The 22,621-nt window shown below is 37.8% G+C and overlaps 1 protein-coding gene and 2 long non-coding RNA genes across 3 annotated transcripts in view; 2 read left to right on the forward strand and 1 right to left on the reverse strand.

The window, feature by feature from the left end:
- Positions 1–16,661: 16,661 nt before the first annotated feature.
- LOC122349746 lies at positions 16,662–18,196 on the forward strand. The gene is made up of 3 exons (XR_006251489.1): positions 16,662–16,735; positions 17,041–17,107; positions 18,170–18,196. It is a non-coding gene; the product is annotated as an uncharacterized LOC122349746 (long non-coding RNA).
- Positions 18,197–19,609: 1,413 nt separating this feature from the next.
- On the forward strand, positions 19,610–20,583 carry LOC122349745. The gene is made up of 3 exons (XR_006251488.1): positions 19,610–19,730; positions 19,938–20,137; positions 20,511–20,583. It is a non-coding gene; the product is annotated as an uncharacterized LOC122349745 (long non-coding RNA).
- Positions 20,584–21,267: 684 nt separating this feature from the next.
- LOC122347905 (putative transcription factor Ovo-like 1) overlaps positions 21,268–22,621 on the reverse strand; it is a 2,169-nt gene continuing 815 nt past the window's right edge. Inside the window, exon 3 of the mRNA XM_043243163.1 lies at positions 21,268–21,287. Within this exon, the coding sequence (XP_043099098.1) occupies positions 21,268–21,287 (20 nt within the window). The remainder of the gene's footprint in view (positions 21,288–22,621) is intronic.

Genomic DNA, 22,621 nt, shown 5'->3' on the forward strand with positions numbered 1-22,621 from the left:
GCTTAATTAAAGCAGCAAACTTAATTAAATGTAATATTTAGCTTTACTGTAGCTAGTTCACACAAGCATAATATTGTTACTCTCTGGCTGGTCAGGTGAACCCTGCGGACTCTGAAAACTTTGGCCGTATGGTGGAACTCTGGTTCATCTTCAGTCTCATATGGTCTGTGTGCGCCTCTGTAGATGAGGATGGACGCAAGAAAATTGACAACTTCCTGCGGGAAATAGAGGGAACTTTCCCTAACAAGGTATGCAGTGGGCCACAATGAACTCTTAAAGATGAAATGTGTCATTTCTGAGGCATTACTGTCACTAAATAGAATTGCAAAATAATGTCTTTAATACATGTGAATTGAGCTAGTTTACACGTTTTTAAGTATCCAAATACTTTTGGGGCCACATTAGTCTACATATAGTGTGAAATGGATAACATATTTGTGTAATTAATGTAAATGTATGCACACACATGCTCACACATGCTAATGTTACATGAAAAGTACTGATGCTCTGCATCTAGAATAAATGTTTAAGCCCTTTTGCCTACAGAAACAAATATATTACTGGAGAAATAATCACCTTGTATTAAACCTCAGGACACCATCTACGAATACTACGTGGACACCAAGAACAAAACGTGGGCGTCATTTGAGGACAAGCTGCCCAAAGGCTGGCGCTACGCCTCCAAGTGAGATATGTGTGTGTATGTGCCCCTATCCTCCCCCTATTCAGGGGTCTCTGCCAGCCGCCTGCGGGCTCAGTCAAAGGCCTCTCGCCTGGCTCCCTCCCAGACTTCTGAATTCCCCGTCTATTCATATTTCTCATCTTTTTCATCCTTCTTCGTCTCTCTCTTCTCTCCTGCTCTCATTTGTCATGTCAGTCCAACTCTTTCCCCTTCATTGTCCTTTGTCCTCTTGGCTCTCTTTGCTCCCTCTTTGTCAGCTGTCCATTTTTCCATCCTGGGGTTCTTTTTTTCTTACCTGACTCTTTTTTTATCACTCTGTTCATTTAAAATGTCTCGCTACATCTTTCAATTTTCAGTCTTTCAATCAAGACTTTTCACCTCCTCTTCCTCCTCGGTATTCTCATTCATTCTGCTCTCTCAACTCTATTTCCTCCCACCCATTTTTGCTCTTTCTTTCTCTCTCTCTCTCTCTCTCTCTTTCGTGCTGTATTCTACTTTTTCTCTTCATTTTTGTCCTCTTTTTAAAGCATGTCTCATACTTAGCTGTCCCACTTTTCAACTTTCTTTCTGGCGTCTTTTTAATTATCATCTGTCTCTCTGCAGCACTCCTTTCTATAAGATCATGGTCCCCACAGTGGACACTGTGCGCTATCATTATCTGGTCAAGGCTCTGGTGTCCACTCAGCACCCTGTGCTCCTGACAGGCCCAGTGGGAACAGGAAAGACTTCAGTGGCCCAGAATGTGCTGCAGAGTCTGGATTCAGTCACGTGGTCCATGCTCACCATCAACATGTCATCACAGGTATTGAGAAAGACTTTTAGTATTAGGGATATGGTGATTCCAGTAATAAATCCCTAGGATGATCTAAAAATATGCATTAAAATAACTAAACATCTTCAATAAATGATATTTAAGATGCAAGTAAGTGTGCAGGAATATAAATATATCTTAAAATATTTTTAACCATAAAATGTATGTTTTTGTTTGTTTAATATGCAGTAAAATAAATACACTTTATTTATTTCAACAACAAATGAAAGCACTGTTTTATTGGTGAGTGAAATATAAACAAAGAAAACATAAGTGGACTGAAACATTAGACTGAAAGAAGAAATGATGAAAATGGCTATTCATGAACCATCACCAGGTGTCTCCAGGGGGACTGCTCCTGTAATAAGTGAGCTGTAATTTGTGTTGAATAAAAGAATGAGTAATAATGAATGAATAATAGGTCATTTTAGTTTTGTTAAGAATATTTCCTAGTATAAAAGACTGACATATTAAAATAGTTATGAGTTCTGGTGCTTAGATTAAAAATCTCCAGAGAACAAAAATGAAGTGCATTATTACTTTTGAAAGTTTGAGGTTGGTAAGATTTTGTATGAATTCATTTTTTTTAAGTTTATGTATGCTCACGGTGCATTACTTTGACCAAAAATATAGTAGAAACTGTAATATTATGAAATAGTATTATCATTTAAAATTGTTTTCTATTTTAATATTGTCAAAATTAGGGACCCGTCTATGTGTTCCTTGTCCTAGTTTCTCCTAATATTTGATTATGACCTTATTTGGTTGTTCCTGTTCCTGTTCCTGTTAAGTTCCATTTGATTCACTTGTTCTCCTAATTATACTTGTTTAGTTCTGTTACTTAAGCCCAGTGTTTCTTGTGTTTTGCGCCTGGTGTTGAATGGATTCAAATTTTTACGACTGAGTTGCTGCATGCCCTGTGTACCCCTTTTGTGTTGAATATTAAAGATAATTTCTTTTAAATTTTATGCATACGAATTGACAGATTCTGACAAATATAATGTAAACCGTAATTAATTTGTGTTATGGCAAAGCTTAATAGTCTTCAGTGTCCCGTGATTCCTCAAAAAAATTGTAATTATCGGATTTGGTGTTCAAGAAATATTTCTAATTATTATATATTTTGAAAACCATTTCTGTTGTTACATTTTGGATTTTTTGATGAATAGAAAAGTCAAATAAACAGTATATATTTTATATATAAATATTTTATTAATGTATTTACCATTACTTTTCATTAATTTAATGCATCCTTGCTGAATAAAGTATTAATTTCTTGCAAAAACAAAACAAAACAAAATCTTACCGACCCCAAACTGTACATTAGTGAACACTTACACTTAGAACTTTTATATCAGTAACCTTCAGGTCTCTCTCTCCGCTGTGATATTTTAGTAGTCCACTCTCACATCTGTAATGAGCTGAGTCATTTGCTCGCCCAACCTGACGAGCAAATATTAGAACACATGGTGAGAGCTCTACCACCATCATCATCAATCTCCAACTATCATCATCATTTGTTATTATAATAAAGAGTTTTCCACTAATCTCCAAATCTGCAGTCACGCTCACTGAATATTTAATAGTTTTTAGGGGTTTACTTGCTAACGTTCTTGTCTTCATAACATTATTTTTCTGGCTTTCCTTCAGACTAGCTCTAATAACGTGCAGGAGATCATAGAGTCTCGTGTGGAGAAGAGGATTAAAGGTGTGTATGTTCCAGTGGGAGGGAAAAGGATGGTTGTTTTCCTGGATGATCTCAACATGCCCGCTATGGACGACTTTGGCTCCCAGCCTCCTCTGGAGCTGCTCCGTCTCTGGATCGACTATGGCTTCTGAGTACGACCGCCAGAAACAGATCCTCAAGTGTATCAAGGTAAGACTGTGTGTGCGCATTTTATTAGTTTTTATACAAGTATATATTTTAGATGTGCATAAAAATGCATGTTTTCTCTCTTTTTTGACATAATCTAATAGGACATTTTTCTGCTGGCTGCTATGGGTCCCCCTGGTGGAGGGAGGACACAAATATCAGGACGCCTTCAGAGTCGATTTAATCTTATCAACATGACATTCCCTACAGTGAGTAGAGATGGGCTCTAAACTAGGTGTAAATTAATAAACCTATGATGGAAGTATGACTGCAGCGCTTTCCTGTTGGCACACAGCATGTAACAGCTATATAGTGTAAAGCAGCTAGTGACAAATAGCTATTGACAAAAAAAGTATTTTTTATGCAAATAAATGGAATTTAAGAGAACTAATTCAGTATTACCATATTATGATGCTGTAGCTGTTCTTTAAATACGGAAAACTTCAATCAAAAATAATCATAAGTATTGTTGATTATAAAAATTGAGACATGCACTTTGCCAGACATACTGGATTTTATTCCAGCTGTGCAGAAAAATAGGCAAAAGAAGAAGAATAAGAAGTAATAATAGTTTACATTTGCATAGCAAGCACTGCAAGAAAAGCACATGGCCACAGATGGTATATTTGAATTAAACCAGTTATTGTTTTTGTTGCATCCTATTTTGAAACTAGCTTAAATCCACTTACAAATAAGAAGAAACACAAGCAATTTATCGTAAAGGAGTCAATAATATTAGGAGCAAGTTCTTTAAAGTTTTTTTAGAAAAAGTGAAATATTTCATTTCAGTTTCATGTCACACTTTCTGAAAAATTGAAACAGATTTATTAAAAAGAATGAAAACATCATACATTATTTCAGTTGTTAAATTCTGAATATATAATTTAAAATATATTATTTCTTTAGAATATTTTGTTGTAAAAATGCATTCAACATTATATTATAGAAAATGGCTTTTGATATGTACGTACATAAAGGGATACTGGTTTACTTGAAGCAGTATATTCACCCCAAAATGAAAAATCTGTCATCATTTACTCACCCATATGTAGTTCTTTCTTCTGCAGAAAACAAAAGGGATGAGATGCATGAGGGATGAGAGGATGATGATTGTGACTGTCAAGCTCCAAAAAGCACATAAAAGCACTGCATCATAAAAGCACCATAAAAAGGGTTCCAAATATCTTGTGCTATATTCCAAGTCTTATGAAGTCATATGATAGCTGTGTGCAAAGAACAGACTACATTTTGAGACAGTCTTTTAAAATCTTGCCCACCACCCATTTGAACCAGCTGCAGTGATATATGCAATAATGTCTAAACCTCATAAGCGAAGCACTCTCTTTTCTCAGATGGTGGTTTAATATGATGTTTCATGCATCAAATTCACCAATCACTTTTCCTCTTTTGTCTTATCTGCTCTATTTATCTCCTGTTTTATCCGCCCCTGTAATTCCCTCTACTCTTCTATTCTCTCCAGGAGTCTCAGATAAAGCGTATCTATGGCACCATGATCAGTCAGAAGCTGCAGGAGTTTGAGGAGGAGGTGAAGCCCATCGGGGGGGTTCTGACTCAGGCCACCCTGGAGCTCTACCATGCCATTACCGCCCGCTTCTTACCTCGCCACAAAAATACATTATCTCTTCAACCTCAGAGACATATCCAAGGTACTTAACATGTGTCATTTGTGATTGTCTCTCATCTGGAAAAGGAGCAAATTGTAGTTTAGATACACCCAGACTGAGCCTAATATCGCTTTGATTCAGACCGATTGGTTCCAGAAAGATCACCCCTAAAATTCTGATGTATTTGAGGAAAAGAGTAACTGACCCAAAACTCTTTTTCCCCTTACTTTTAATCAGAGACACGTACATGACTGTACAAAATAACACTTTTTCAGAACACGCTTTGAATGCATCTGAGACTGCAAGGACACTTAGTGTATTTCTTTTGAGTTTGATCAGACAGAAAAAAATTATATTTCATACCTAACAAGAAATTACACTGAAGGCTTTGTCCATGTGCAATATGTCCTCCAATGCAGGTGTTCCAGGGTTTATTACGAGCACACAAAGACTTCCCACGATACCAAACAGAGTATCACCCGCTTTGGATTCATGAGTGCTTCAGGTACAAACAAGCACAAATCTACACATACATGAACTTGTGTTAGAAGAAGAAACCACTAAAGTTTTGCACATGTTTTAGGGTCTTCTCTGATCGACTGGTGGATCATGCAGACACGGAGACTTTGTGGGACTTCTGTCAGACAAACTGGCTTCTTATTTTGATGTCCCCTACCACACAATTTGCCCCAACAAACAACCTCCTATATTTGGTACACAAACATACTGATAATTAGTGTTTCAATGGGAAATCCTGGCCCTAATTACAGCTTGCTTGGGTGTTTTTATTGTAGGTGACTTCCTGAGGAGCCACATGTGTATGAGGACCTGTTGGACTTCAAAGCTCTTAAGGTTCATATGGAGAATGAGCTAGAGGATTATAACCTCACGCCTGGTGTGGTGCCCATGAGCCTGGTGCTCTTTAGAGATGCTATAGAACACGGTAAGAGCACAGTGAGAAAGAATGGAGTAGTGTAGCATAGTGGTTAAAGAACTAGGTTGCAAGTTTGAGCCCACAATGGAGCTCGCCATCAATCACCATTTGAGGAAAGGTGGTTCTGGAGAACTATCACTGTAACTTATTAAGATGCTATGAATGACGACATCATATAAAAAAGAAATTCCACTAGCTCTGTATTTTTGGAGTCATCGGTATTCATGGTGCAGTTATATTACAGCTCTAATCATTTGCTTACATCCACATCACAATACCCATGATTCACTGCACGCTCTCGAGTCCCATAATTCAGTGACCAATCTCCTCAGTTCTCATTCATTGCTTGCACAAATATAACTTTCTTCAAAATCACACGCACTTCAGCCCTCAGATCCCCCACGAGCATGAATAATTACCCTTCTCATTCCCACAAAGAAGAACGCAATCGCATTACAAACCCCTCAGCAGGGAGAATAATTAGCCGGCCGGTTCCCAAGCCTATATGTCACTCACCCGCATGCAGGCATTTACTGTCAAAAGCGCATATAAGAATGCTTTATATGCATCCTGTCACAGACATGCCGCACTGTGACATTAAAGCGGTCTCACATTCAGCTCGGTGAATGCGTCTCGCGCGTCACAAACACTCAGTTCAGTGACACGCCGCTGCGCATAGCTGATTGATTACGAAATTAGCAAGCATAACGTGTATGTTTATATGCCTATGTGTTCATCACTAATTATAGTTTTGTGCCAATTAGTTTCCTTTGTGATCAGTTGTTTGTTTGGCCTCCTGCAGCAACAATGTGTGCCTGTGGGTTTGTATGCATTGACATTTTAATGTGTTATACTTTGTGTTTTGTAAATGTTGCATTGACCAAATGACACACATGATTCATGCAAGCAAATGAACTGTTATGATTCTTGTGATGGAAACAGCGCCCTCTTTATGCCCCCTCAGTTACTCGTTTGGTGCGTGTGATCAGTCAGCTCCGGGGGAACATGTTGCTGGTCGGTATTGGTGGCTCAGGAAGGCAGAGTTTAACCAGACTTGCTGCCTACATCTGTAAGTTTACGGTCTTCCAGGTAGAGGTCACCAAACAGTACCGCAAACAAGAGTTTAGAGAGGTGAGTTCTGCACACAATTTATAACTTCCATTTTCTCATGTAGCAGTTGATTTTATCCAGAGCAAATCATTGAAGGTGTACATATTATCATTGCATGTCATTCCTGGGTGTAGAACTGTTACACTTACATTGCTAGCACCAACAACAGATAAGAAGCCTCTTAAAACATTTCATGAGCTACTTCATGTAGTTCATGTTTTCCCTCAGTCCAGCTAACTGACCATGGCAAAATTAATTAAGTAGCCTGATTGAGATGCCAGCAAACCAGCATCTAAAGCCATTTTGCTAGTATTTGAAAGGGTTATATTAATATTCAGGTTTGTTAAATTGTTTTTTAAGACCAACTAATGTAAGGAAGGAGGCTGAGTTATATTTTCAATTTTACATCTTGAATATAAAGTTCTTTTGATATATACCCAAGGCTTTGATGTTTTTTCCTGTGGCATTTTGTAGTTAATGTTTCCAAATGCTGAGGAATAACGCCTCTTGCCCTAACTCTCAGGACCAAAGGATCTATTATGTTATGCACATTGTAGCCTTCACAACACAGTTTAATGTGGCCTCAGTGGAATATTTGACATATTTCTTCTCCCCATACAGATATTAAAAAGCTCTATCGGCTGACAGGAGTGGAAAACAAGCCTACTGTGTTCCTGTTTAATGACACACAGATCGTGGATGAGTCCTTTCTTGAAGACATTAACAACATTCTGAGCTCAGGAGAGGTGCCCAATCTCTATAAAACAGACGAGCTCGATGAGGTGTGTGTTTGTATACATTTTTAATGCATGTGACGGTTTTGTTGACAATGAGAGCTGATTTTTTACATGTTTTGTTTGTGCAGATTCACAATGCTCTGTCAGACTCAGCCAGGAAGGACAATATCCTGGAGACATCAGACGCCATGTTTAACTACCTGATAGAGCGCGTCAGAAACAACCTTCACATTGTGCTGTGCATGAGCCCTGTAGGAGATCCATTCAGGTGCAATTTTGTTTTGGCGTGTTTTATTTGCATGACAAAACTGCATTGATATTGCTAAACATTTGTAGCAAAGCCTCATACAATAAGAAATGGAGCGAACAACAAATGGAATGAAAAAATAATGACAGGGAAAACATTTTAATAAAATTAAATAATTAAAACATTTAAATTAAATTATGCTGGGTTCTAAATTTTCAGTGTGATTCACAAGAATTACATTATCCAATTAAATAAATTGGTCTGTAATTTTGCAGTTATTCTGCTATTAATTCAAGTTATTCAAATCAAGTTATTATTATTATTAGTATTAGGGGTGTAGCGATTCTGGTATCGAGTATCGTACAATTCATGGTCATTTTCCAAATCATGGTGATCATCCCTATTCCCTTGTTAGTGGAGACTTGAGTGAACAGAGCACATAAGTGTCATTATTTAGTCGTTTGGAATCCACTCAAAGGGAGCAATGTAATTTCCTCATTATCTTCAGCTTAGATGTTCCTGTGACAACAAACGCGGCATGATGCGTCATAAATGTCTTTTTGTGGTTATTAGCATAACTTTTGCAAGTAAAGATACATTTTATATTTTTAATTGTTTTTAAAATATGCTAATATCTAAAAACTTGCATGTATAAAACCTTTTTCTAATATAAAATGTAATTTTATGGAATGAATCCGTCCCTTTAAGAATCTACTGATGCACACTGTGCTGCGTTCGTTGTCATGGGAACATACAAACTGAAGATAATGAGGAAATTACATCTGTCCCTTTGACAAGTGCATTCCAAATGACTAAATAATGACACACACACATGCTCTGTTCACTCTAAAGTCCCTACTAACAAGGGGATAAGGGATCACTTTGATGATTTGGAAAATGACTGTGAGTTGTACAATACACAATACGAAATCATTACACCTGTAATTATTATTATTAGTAGTAGTAGTAGTAATAGCAGTATACAACATAGTTGTATTTTTAATAGTAGTTAATTTATTTGATTTAATTTTTGAATTTAATAATAATAATACAGTTATTATTATTATTGTTTTTATGTTGTTTTTTATGTTGTGTTTTTGTTTTTATGCTGAATTAATTTAGCAACTTTATTTATTAGGCATGTGATCAGCTAGTGTTTTTCAATATTATTGCAATAATAGTAATAATAATAAATAATATTACCAGTAAGAACATTATTCATATAAATTAAATATTTAAAACTAAGCATACATCTAACAATACATTTAAAAGTAAAAATAAAACAAATCAATAAAGTTTATTTTAAAACTTTAAATTACTGAGCAATGTGGCAATTGGTATTAATAAAGGAGTTTACCTAAACACAATGAAAAACGGTGTCCTTCATAGTGTGGCTAGATGTGTGCTAGATACTGTACATACTATGGATGTCACGTGTAAAGGCATGTTTGTAACCACTTCATTCAGCATTCAGTCTTCACAAAATCCATGTGCATGGATTCAATAGCTGACTGTAATACAGCACACATGCATGCCTACAGCTTATAATCTAACTTGCTCAAATAGTGAGTCAGCCTTGATTACCATGCTAACATTGAGATCCATCCTGTGGCTTCTTATGGCTTAAGATCTCTCTCTGTAGACTTGATTCACAGCGAACAGCAATATACTGTTGAACTGAACAGACCCGTGAACAGTATAGCTGCTTATGAATCAACCGATGACTCAGTGTACGAGTTCAAAGTGGATGCGAGATACAACTGTGTGAAATTAGAGCAAACGACAGGAGTAAACCTCTCTGCCACTGTCATTTCACACACATCAGGAAGACAAAGCTCTGTCCTCCATCTACAATCTCTTTACAATCCGCCATCGTAAACTCACAAGTGTCTTCATAAACGATGTAGTGAATTTGGCTTTGCCTTTCTCTCTTTCTGTTTACTTTTTCCATCTTTAGCTTGCTGTGTCTCAGTCAATTTCAGCTTCAGGGGCTTTATTGGCATGACGAACAACAGTGTGTTTGTATTGCCAAAGCAGTAGCTGCTTAGCTGCAGTCCATAGTTGTAGTGTACCAAATCAATAATGATAAAAAATGACAATGAAAATAACAAGGAAGAGCTATAATACAGGTAAATATTAGGTTAAATGAGAGACGGCAATAAGTAGACACAGTACATTGCTCACTGGCCCCCAGACACCGGCTGGCAAAAACATTCTTGCTTTGTAATTATGCCTGTCACACTTGCAGCACTATAGAACCATGCATGGGAAATGTTCTCGTTAATCACTCATTTGCATCTGCCGTCACATGAAGGAGGCGGTTGTGCGTAATGTGACCCGTAGGGCCCTGACTCATTAAATATGACAGCACGAATCATCTTAGCACTCTCTCTGATTGGTCTGGCATCGGCCTGACTGTAATAAGCATGATTGGACCGGTGGGTGATATTAGTGTTTGTGACAAATCAATGCAAACCATCTTGAACTGTCTACATAATAGAGGGTTTATGGGTATGTTTGCTTGTGTGTGTGTGTTTTTGTTAAGGAACCGTATTCGACAGTACCCAGCACTTGTGAACTGCACAACGATAGACTGGTTCTCTGAATGGCCACGTGATGCTCTATTGGAAGTGGCTGAGAGATTTTGGATGGACTTTCTTTAGGAGCGAAGATGGGGTGAGTCACAACAAAAGAAAGGTACAACGGTATATTATAAGTTAAATAAACTAAGCTCTACCCTTTTGAATGATTTTTGACATGTATATCAGGTTCATAAACAATAAAAAATTAAGAAATGAAAAACAGATCCTCCTCAAGACATTTATTGAAAGTGCATTACTTTCAATTATTTTTTATGTTTTTAAAGGTGTAGTTTTTAATGCAGATTTTCAGTTAACAAGGCTATTGTTGAAATGTGTAAATCATTGTCTTATTATAGCCACTGAGACTGAAGGCTGAAGTAATTCAGTTTTTCCAATTACAGGCATAAAATGCATTTTAAAGTTATTTTAAGTCATATTTTACGGTATTTCTGTTTTTCTATATTTTTAGTCAAACAAATTCAGCCTTGATATAAGATACTTATTTCAAATATTTTTTAAATCTAAGCTGTTTCAACTGTTTCAACTTTAAACTAATCTTAAAACATGCCAGTGCTGTTATTTTGTCCTAAAATGCTTGCAGTAATGCTTTTTTCTAAGGCATGTTTATAAAAATGACTTAAATGTCCTAATTGAACTATGGCCTAATCCTGGTTTAGGCTAAGCCCTGTCTATAAAACCGGCCTTACCGACCCAAACTTTAGAATTTTATACAATTTTTATTGTAAAACTTATTGTAACTTATTGCAATTACATTATAGTATAAAAACTATATTGTAAAACATTTTTTAAGAGGGACAAACTACTGAGTACACCTTTAAATTTGAGTCTTAGAATATTCCTTTCATACACTCTACAAGTCCAATAAAATCAGTGACACTCACCCCTAGGATTTAATTTGGAGTCTTTTTGAGATACTTCATCTCTTAGTAGCTGTTATTGAATCATCGTTTAATTGAATTTCAAGTGTCGAGATTCATCAGGAGTCTTTGACTCTCTCATCCTTCATCTCTGTGTGGATCTTTTGTTTCCTTTGAGAGAGATGTCATACAAACCGTGTTTCTTTTGCTCACTGTTTTTGAACTGCAAATCAGTTTGACTTGAGGTTCTCCATTGAGACTCTCTGTTATTTAGAGCGAGTTCAAGCCTAGTTTTAAAATTAGTTTGGGTTTATCATACTTCTGTTGTGACCTTGTGCAAGGTTTGTTTAAAACAAAGGCTTCCACATCTTGTCATTTTTCTGGTGCCTTCACAGATCCAGACTAATGTTGCCAGTATCTTTGTGACCATGCACCAGTCTGTGGCCCAGTTCTCTCACAGGATGAAAGTAGAACTGAAGAGACACACTACGTCACACCCACCAACTATCTGGAGCTGGTTTCTGGATACAAGAAGTAGGAATCAAACAGACTTTTATCTTTCCTGTTGTTTGTTTTTTTTTTAGCTGCCATGCAGATTTTAAATACGTGGTAGTTTCCCATGTTTACTTTTGCCTGTTAATGGTGACTTTAAACAAAACAGTATTTATTCTAAAACTCTTTCTTTTTTCTCAGGTTGTTGTCTGAGAAGCGAGGCGAGCTTGGAGAACAAGTGTCTAAGCTGAGGAATGGCTTGTTTAAGATTGACGACACACGCAGTAAGGTGGAGGCCATGTCTGTAGAGTTGGAAGAGGCCAAGAAGAAAGTGGCTGAGTTCCAGAAGCAGTGTGAGGAATATCTGGTTGTCATTGTGCAGCAGAAGAGAGAGGCAGATGAACAGCAGAAGGTTCGTATGTCGGTCTGTCTAATGTTGAGGCTCTTTATTAGGGCTAAAAGGTATGACCCAACTCTTATATTATGATATGAATAATTACAACTTTACACAGTAACATTATACATTCTGATATAGTACTTCTAGTGGAAAATCAACCTTGAAATGTTTTAAATATTGCACAATTATACATTAATAGGTATTTCATAGTAAAAGAGACTTTTTTTTCAAACTTGTTTTCAAACTGTTTAACTTTATAACATTAGAGTTAACCACAAAATACTTTTAATGTATTATACAGTAATATATAATAGAATGGATATGTTTATATGTATATAGTTCTTTTCTATTTATTGCAAATCATAAATATGTGTGAATATACTGCATTATGAATGGTACTGGTTGTCACATTTTTGCCATCGGCTGATATATATCATACTGCTCAGCAATCCTCTTTTTTATTATTGCATACTGATGTGTTTGGTAAAATGATCTGTGTTTGTGTGCTGTTGTTTTTCTTTGTATGTGTTAGGTAGTGTGGAATATTTATAACCTTCTAAGATTGGTGTGTTTCTTAATGTGTCTTTGTGTAGGCGGTGGTGCTCACAGTGAGAAAATAGAAGCAGAAGAAATCAAGTGCAAGGCCATGGCTGAGAATGCTCAGAGAGACCTAGATGAAGCACTTCCTGCTTTAGAGGAAGCCATGAAGGGTCGTTCTGCATTCATGCGACTATTACTTTCAATACGACATCATACAGCCACAGCACCCACTGAATATGTGATACATAATGTTTTCATCAACACATGAAAAACTGTGGTAATCTTGTTGGACTGTCTTCAGGCTCTGGAGTCACTGAATAAGAAAGATATGACGGAGATCAAGTCTTATGGCAGACCTCCAGCTCTTTGTGGAAACCGTCATGCAGGCAGTTATGATCCTCAGAGGATGTGATCCAACTTGGGCGGAAGCCAAAGACAACTGGGTACGAGAAAGAGAAAGTTCCAGATCTTTATTAAATCACTCCATCACACTGATGTCACACATGGATTCAGGCGCTGGCTCAGGCATGAAATCCATACCAGACTACTGTATATACCAAAATCACATGAGCCAAACAGAGAAAGGGGAGGGTTGGGTGATTCATTAGCATGCCAGGATATATTTAAAAAGGTCAGCACAATGCGGTAAAAAGCACATAACCACAGAACAGATTGCAGAAACAAAAATGAAATATGTGCATGCCTGAGGCTGAATTCAAGCCATTTGTTTTAGGAGAGGCAACTTCATTAAGCAGTTGGTGAATTTTGATAAGGACAACATCTCTGACCGTGTGCTGAAGACCATTGGACAGTACTGCACTCAGCCCGACTTCCAGCCTGAGATCATCGGACGGGTCTCGCTCGCTGCAAAGTCCCTCTGCATGTGGGTCAGGGCCATGGAGGTACAGCAATCATGAACAATTACAAGGGTTACACACCAGAATAGTGTTGTGCTGCTCTTGTTATATAAAATGTGTGTATATATATATATATATATATATATATATATATATATATATATATATATATATATATATATATTCTAAGGCAAGTTCACACTAAAAACAAAAACTATATTGGTACCTATATTACCATCAGCAACAGTGGTTTATTCAAGTGCTTTAAAATCACCAAGAAATGTAAAATAACAATTCTTATTGTATATCTCTCATTTTTATGGAGCATTACCGTGTTTATTATTAATTATTTATCCATGCACATTAACTTCCCCACCCTCTCACAACAATGTCTTGTCTCTGATAATGTGTACATTAGCACAATGACTGGCCAATAAATTCCTGTCACCTGTCATTTACATGAGATTGCACTAATTAATTCCGAATAGACAAAATCAAGTCCCACCATGTTTTTTTTTTTTTTTTTTTTCGAAAAGCTGTTTTTTTAGATATAAGTCACAACAGAGAAGGAAAGATGATAAGACAGTCCCAAATTGTTATGTCTTTCAATATTTTTATTGTTGTTTAGCTGGTAAAACAATCGCTTTTACATAAATTCCTGACTGTATTTTTTGTAGATATTGTTAAAGTTGATGTAAAGGGGCCTTAACACTGAATGTTAATGTTTTCATACTTTTGTTTGTGTATATATCAGGTATATGGTCGTATCTACAGAGTGGTTGAGCCTAAGAGAGCCAGGTTGAATGGAGCAATGACTCAGCTGGCTGAGAAACAGGCCGCACTGGCTGAGGCCCAGGGCAAACTCAGAGAGGTCAGCATGTGTCAGTCTGTCCTACCCTGTATTTGTGTATGCGTGTGGGCGTGACTTTATGTTAATACTATTTGACTTGTATAGTGCTAAAAACATATTTGTCTATGTGTGTCTATAGGTAGGAGATAAACTGGATCAGCTAAAGCGGCAATATGATGAAAAGCTGGCTCAGAAAGAAGAGCTACGGAAGAAATCTGAGGACATGGAGCTCAAACTTGACCGGGCCGGCAAACTGGTGTCTGGACTGGCAGGAGAGAGAGTTCGCTGGGAGGAGACAGTGGCTGTACGCACAAACACACACATAGTCAACCTCCAGTCACCTTGATGCTTTGTATGTGGATGTGAAAATGCAGCCAGGGGTCTCTGATGTGATTGTGAGTGTATGTGATGGCTTAGGGTCTGGAGAAGAACATGTCCTGTCTGGTGGGAGACTGCCTGCTGGCTGCTGCCTTCCTGTCCTACATGGGCCCTTTCCTGTCCAACTACAGAGACGAGCTAGTCACAAATATCTGGATGAAACAGGTATCTGTCTACCTGTCTGTTGTTCTGTCTGTCATTTTATTTATTTATTTTTTTTGTATCTATCTATCTCTCTGTCTGTCTGTCTGTCTATCCGTCCACCCATCTGTCCATGATTGTCTTTCTGTCTATCAGCCTGTCTGTCAGTCTTTCTATCATTCTGCCAATCCATTGTTGTAGGTGTCAATCTTTTTGTTTTCCTGTTGTTCTTTGACTATTGTTAGACAGATAGATAGATAGATAGATAGATAGATAGATAGATAGATGATTAATGTTATATTATAGTAGACTTTGTTAAAAATGAGTCTGTCAATGTTGCAAACTCTAGAAAATGACTCATTCTTCATGTGATTATTCACAGATAGATAGTTAGATAGATAGTTAATGTAGCATCAATTTAAAACAAAAAACCATGTCACCACTGATCTAGATCACTTGCTGTAACTTGATTTCTAGTTTTTCGTTGAAAACTGGTTCAGTATTGCATATAAGCATATGCCAGTATAAAATTTTCATGTTGCGATTAATTGCTAATGCTCACGATAGTCATGGTATACAGTATTGAAATTTTGTGGTTGAAAGTGTTGTCAAAATACAGTGTAACAGGTCTAACACCTTTAATACAAAAATATATAAACATTTAAACACAATTAAGCTATTCAGGAAAAAAAAATGATAAAGTTTATAAAATTTATAGATTAAAGTGCAAAATAATAGTAAAGACTAATAGGTTTTACTTTGCAGTAAGATATCATTAGTTAACCTTCATTATTTAATTAACATTATCAACAAGCAAAAGCTACATTTGCTACCAAAGTTATTAATTTTTCTTATGAATAATGCAATAATGTTATTAAGTAAAAATTTTAAATCAATATCCTATTGTGCCTAAGTGTTAAAGTATTTGGCGCTGTGAATAAACACTGCAAATACAAAAATCTGAATAAAAAGTTGCCAGCTGCTTCGTTTACGTGGTTTCCAGGGTAACGGATGTGTTTCGGCTGTTCAGCGCCCTCTGCTGTCAGAGAGTGAATAATAATGTGTGCTTTCGTTCAGTTAGTCTCTCACGTGTTCTGCCATGTGCTCTCATCCGTGCTTTTGCACCTGTCTTTGATGCAGTTTACAGCAGTGTTGTTCATTTATTAATTTAATGGGAAACACGTTCTTAACATACATTCAAAATTCTGAATAATTGTAGGCAAAAAAATATTTTCTGTATTTTGAAATGCCCAACCTAACAGTATCCTGCATGTTCATTATCGTGATATATCGCAGTACTGAATATCGGCACACGTCGAATTGCATGCTATTGCACACTTTACATGTTAGAATATTATGACATTATGCAGGTGACAGCTCTAACACTTCATTTCTTTTTCCTCTCGTTCAAATGTCCTTGCCCGAATCCACCACTACCCTTTTCATCTCTAGGTGAGAGAATTGGGGGTGCCGTGTTCTCCGGGGTTCAGCTTTGCAATGTTCCTGTCTAAACCCACGGCAGTGCTCGAATGGAATATCCAAGGCCTTCCGTCTGATGCCTTCTCCACTGAGAACGGAGTCATCGTCACCCGTGGCAACCGGTCAGGCCCAGAGAGCCAATCCCATGTGCGCTAATTAGAATAATGATGATATCTCATGAATAATGAGCAGTAATGAATAGTGATTGGAGAATAATTAGCTAAAGATAATAGTAAGCTCAGTTTTCTTTGGTTGTTCATTTATAGCTAATGCAAATTTTCCCCCTCACACATACACGCACACTCTCAAACAGATTAATGGTATTTTGAGATTATGGATTATTAGAAAATAGCCTATTTATGTATGGATAATGTGGCATGCATTTATTGTGAGAGCTAATGTTTCCCTCTCCTGTCCTTCATTACAGATGGCCACTAATGGTGGACCCTCAAGGACAAGCGCTTAAGTGGATTAAGAACATGGAGTCCAAACGGGTGAATATTTCACACACACACACAAACACACATCTCACACATGAGTTCATAGAATCCTTGAACTGATCTCAGACTACATTATTTTGCTGTAGATGTCTTGGTAACGAATACAGACATCAGAGCAGAGCAGAAACAATGGAAACTGAGACTGCCGTGATTATTAGACAGTGTTAGATCTACTTCTCCATGGAGAAAAACATAACCCACATTCAGTGCCAACATTACCTGCTCAGAGTCACGATGCCTCATCACATGACTCACCGTCTAACCCACAGACAGGCCATTTTCAGAGTCCTTAATTAGAATACAAGAACTCCCAAACTCAATTCTCCTGTGAGTTGGAAACTGTGTCCCCTGTGAGGTCGCATCTCCTCACCTGCTCTCCTTCAGCAGAATACACCTTCCATTTATCACGTCCTCTGAACACAGATGCACATTAATACACTCGCTTTCTGTGTCTCTGTGCAGGATGAGGGTGGATTTTGTTTAACTGAACAATTTGGTAGATCGACAGACAGATACAGAGATAGATAGATATAGAGATATATATATATAGATATAGATATAGATAGATAGATAGATAGATAGATATAGATAGAAAGATGGATGGATGGGCGGATAGCCTGTCAGGTATGTTCAGAAGGAGACATAGGAGGATGCACACTTTCGATTCATCTCTCAGGATAATTTGCTGTTCAGCTTCAGCCTCTGTTCTTCTTTTCTCTCTGTCTGTGACCTTTTCCTCCTCTTCTGCAGGTCTTTTCTCATCTGTAGTGGTGAGTGTCTGGAGCCTTGAGTGCCATTCACATGCTACAGTTAAACGCTGACATTTACGAACAATAACAAAATGACAGAGCCGGCCTCTTTTCTGCCTCCTCCAGCTCTTCTCCATCTCTTTCACATCCCATTTTCTTTCTCTGATGTCCATTTATCACTTTTAAATCATATTTATTCTTCTCTGCTAACTTTACTTTTTTTCTTCTTAGTTGATGTCATTATCTCGCCCTCCGTGGTGTCCTTCATATTTCTCTTCTAGTTTCATGTTGTCTCTCTCTATCTCAGGGGTTGAAGGTTATAGACCTGCAAATGCCAGATTTTTTATGGATCTTGGAGAATGCTGTCCAGTTTGGTTCCCCAGTTCTTTTGCAGAATATTCAAGAGGAGCTAGATCCTTCACTAGCCCCCCATTCTCAACAAGTCCCACTCACAAGAGTTGGTCAGTCCCCTCTATACACATACATACAATTACATTACTTAACAATTAGGATGACAGAATATGCAGAATGGGTATATATGCATACGTCACCCTGGACCACAAAACCAGTCATAAGTGCACATTTTTTTCAAAATGTAAATTTGTACATCATCTGAAGGCTTTCCATTGATGTATAAGTTTCTTAGGATAGAACAATATTTGGCTGAGATACAACTATTTGAAAATCTTGAATCTGAGAGTGCAAAAGAAAACACGGAAATATTGAGCAAATTGCCTTTAAAATTGCAATGTATATTACTGAACAAAAATTAAGTTTTTTGATGTATTTACAATAGGAAATTTACAAAATATCTTCATGAAACATGATTCTTTACTTTATATTCTTCATTGTATTGTAGGCTATTGTTAGAAATACATTTGTGCTACTTAAGACTGGTCTAGGATCAGATATGTGTCTGGTAAAAGCGTGTTTTTGATGTTATAGCAGTGTAATGCTAATTAAAGGTTATTTTACTTACTATAACATTATCCTAAAACCATGCAAACAAACAAAGGTTAATGAACTAAAATAGCTAAATAAAAATCTGTATTTTGTTACTAATACTTAAACAAAGAAAAATTGCAAGTAAAGGGCAAGTAAAACTTGGCACTGTGATTAAAGATTTGACCTGGCAAGGATGTAGGTTTGAATTCCACATGGAATGGTCTATGGAAATATAGCATATCCCTTGTGTGTGCTCTGTAGGTGGGCGTTTCTTGTTAAAACTTGGAGATAAAGAAGTGGAATACAGTCCTGAATTCTGTTTCTACATGACAACCAAACTGTCCAATCCGCATTACACTCCTGAAATCTCTTCCAAAACCACCATCGTCAACTTTGCTGTTAAAGAACAGGTCAGTTGTTTTTTAGTGTATTAATGACCTCGTTCACATGACAGAGGCCTTAACATACCTCTGTGTGTGTCAGGGTCTTGAGGCTCAGCTGCTGGGGATCGTGGTTAGGAAGGAGCGTCCTGAGGCTGGAGGAACAGAAGGACTCTCTGGTGATCAACATTGCCTCTGGCAAAGGAAACTGCAGGAGCTGGAGGACGAGATCCTGCGGTGGGCGGCACCTGCCTTCAGCACTTGTCACAGCTCTGCATTAGCACCTTCATACAAGTGCCACTAACACATCAGTAATTCTAATCAACAGTGTATTTATACTATGCAAGTCTCACATTTTGCACTCTTACGTTTTGTTTGTGTGTGTATGTGTGCACAGGTTGCTGAATGAGGCGTCTGGCTCTCCTGCTGGATGACGTTCAGCTGGTGAACACCCTGCAGACCTCCAAAGTCACGGCCACGGAGGTCGCAGAACAACTGGAGATCAGCGAACTGACCGAGAGCCAAATCGATACCGCCAGAGAGGTGAGAGAGAGAGAGAGGGATGAGGGGGAGGTCAAGGAGAGAGAGATGGTGTGAGGGAGGGTGCTGAAAGGGTTGCCAGATTGGATTAAAGATGCGCCTCTGAATAAGGCAGAGAGATAAAAAAAGACTGCTGAGATGAGGATGTTGATAGCAGGAGAGGCAGATAAAGCTATAGACACCACTCTGTGTGTGTTTGTGTGTGTTCAGGCCTACCGCCCCTGCGCCCAGAGGGCGTCCATCCTGTTCTTTGTACTGAATGATCTGGGCTATATAGATCCCATGTATCAGTTCTCTCTGGACGCCTACATCAACCTGTTCACCCTGAGTATAGAGAGCAGCCCCCGCAGCCACAAACTAGAGGAGAGGATAAACAACCTCAACAGATACCACACTTATGCTGTCTACAGGTCTGAAAAACAAACTCACACATGCATATATTTACGGAGGACATACTTTGTTACTATGCAGTTTTGATTTTTATTAAAACTTGAACATACCTATAGCATACTTTTTCTCATTTTAAAATGCCCTTTAGGAATAAGTTTCATTGCGTCTTAAAGCATGAACATTCACACTATTTTTATCATCTTATGTCCTGTGCAAATGTAAATAAGGTTATTTACTCATGATACATTTTTCATAAATGATGCACACACTGACAGTCACACACGCAGACCATCATGTAGTGCTTGCTCATTATCAACACTTTTTAAGATTTTTTTTTTTATAAGATTAACCTGACTTTTTAGAGTGATGTCAGAGAGTTTGATCTGTTTGCAGATATACCTGTCGAGGACTGTTTGAGTGTCACAAGCTCCTTTTCAGTTTCCACATATGCGCCAAGATCCTGGAGTACGTCAGGAAGCTCAACATTGATGAATACAGCTTCTTTCTCCAGGGGACTGGTGAGATTTGCAGTAGGGGAGTGTGTTTATGTGTGTGCTGGTTCTGAAAATGGATTTTTTTGGAAAAGATTGTTTTGAAAAGTCCTCATGTTGCATCCAGCAGTCTGTGTGGTGTGTGTATGTGTGTTAGGTTTTGGATAAGGAAAAAACAGATGAATAACCCCTGCACTCTAAGCTGGCTGTCGGACTCTAGCTGGGACAACATAACTGAACTGGATAAACTGACTAATTCCATGGACTCCTGTCCTCGTTTGAGCAGTGCCCTCGAGACTGGCACCTCTGGTACACCCAATCCAGAACCAGAGAAAGCACTGCTTCCTGGTAATGTGTGTGTGTGTGTGTGTGTGTGTGTGTGAGGGAGGCAGCAAGTTTTGCATACAGTGTGGAAACCTAATTTTAGTACATAAGGTTTTGTTTGGGTTACTGATCACCCATATTCAGAATGATTCTATCTCCTAAATGGATTCTTAATGAGAATCAGAGCCAGTGTGAGGAGTTGTATGGATTTAAAATGCGGTGCTCTGTCTGCTGGTGGGGAGAGTCATATACCATTAACCTGAAGTATCATTCAGCAGGTAGTGAGCGTCAATTTCAGTTCTGGTACTTAAAAGGTGCTGGTTCTTAAAATAGAATCAGTCTTGGTTCACAGATCCTGGTTGAGGAACAGAAAATATCATTAGGGAAACAAAAAATAGAAAACAATACAAGTCAATGAAAATTCCCTTTTTAAAATTGGTAGAGTGAAACATATTATCACCTTGCTTCTGTGTTTCCCTCTTTGTTTCTCTTCCCTCTCTCCCTTCCCTGACCTAGATACCACAACCTACCTCTATTTTTTGTTTTCCTCTCTTTCACTCTTTTACTGAGAGGAATGGCAAAAAAAATGCAATGAGCTGCAGAGGATACCCAGTATCACGATCTCTCCCACGACAGGATCGTGTCTCTCTCTGTATCACGACTTCCGTCATCATCAATAACCTGGGCTCTCAGTTACGTAGGCACTTCCATTCTCGATATGAAGGCAGAGAGATTACATTGAGCACACACACACACACACACACAAAGATGTCCGTTCACCTTAAAGTTTGGTATGAAAATGATCAACAAGCATCATAGTGGCTCTTGTGTGAGATGTCAAAAAAATGCACATTTTTTGTATTTACCCTGTTTATAAAATACAAACAGTCAAAATCTCACATGCAGTTATACTAAAAAAGTCATTTACTCTGTGTGTGTGTGTGTGTGTGTGTGTGTGTGTGTGTGTGTGTGTGTGTGTGCCTCCCAGGTTTGTAGCGGGACAGCACCAATGTAAAGGACTCCTCTGATCTTTTGTAAAGCGTCTCCCCTGAGTGTAGACCCAACGGCAGCACTGGTTCAGCTGGCAGAGATGTCAGGCATGGTGTCAACGCTGCTCCTCTCTTCGCTGGGTCAGGGCCAGGCACCCTCCGCAACGCAGCTGATCAAAGAGGGAGTTGCAATGGGTGAGGTGATCTCTCTGCCTATGTTTTTGCCATACTGTTTATCTACCTGTTTATAGCTTAATCATATCTCCTAATGTTTTGCCCTCAAAATTTCTTAAAATTAGATGAGAAGGTTGGAAGTTTGGGATTATTAAGATTAATCGATTGATTTAGAAAAGCAAAATAATTAATTTAAAGAATTTGGTTATTTGATCTTGTGAAAATGATCAAAAGTGAGAAATGCAAGTCATTTATAATGCTTTTGTTAATTTTTTTGCTTTATTCGTTAAAACAATTTAATAAAAAAAAACTGAGCAACACAGTTGTTTTCAACATTAATAAGGAAGCACTAAATCAGCATATTAGGAATGGTTTCAGAAGGATCATATTATACTGAATACTGAGTAATCTAGTACTAAGTATTTAATCTTTTTAGCTAATTTGTAGTCCTATTGCGTATAAAGACTTTTGGCAGCTTTGAAACAAAGCAACCTCTCTACTTAGCTACATTTTTGACTCTAAGCAT

Source organism: Puntigrus tetrazona, chromosome 7 (genome assembly GCF_018831695.1).
Source record: "Puntigrus tetrazona isolate hp1 chromosome 7, ASM1883169v1, whole genome shotgun sequence".
Lineage (NCBI taxonomy): Eukaryota > Metazoa > Chordata > Actinopteri > Cypriniformes > Cyprinidae > Puntigrus > Puntigrus tetrazona.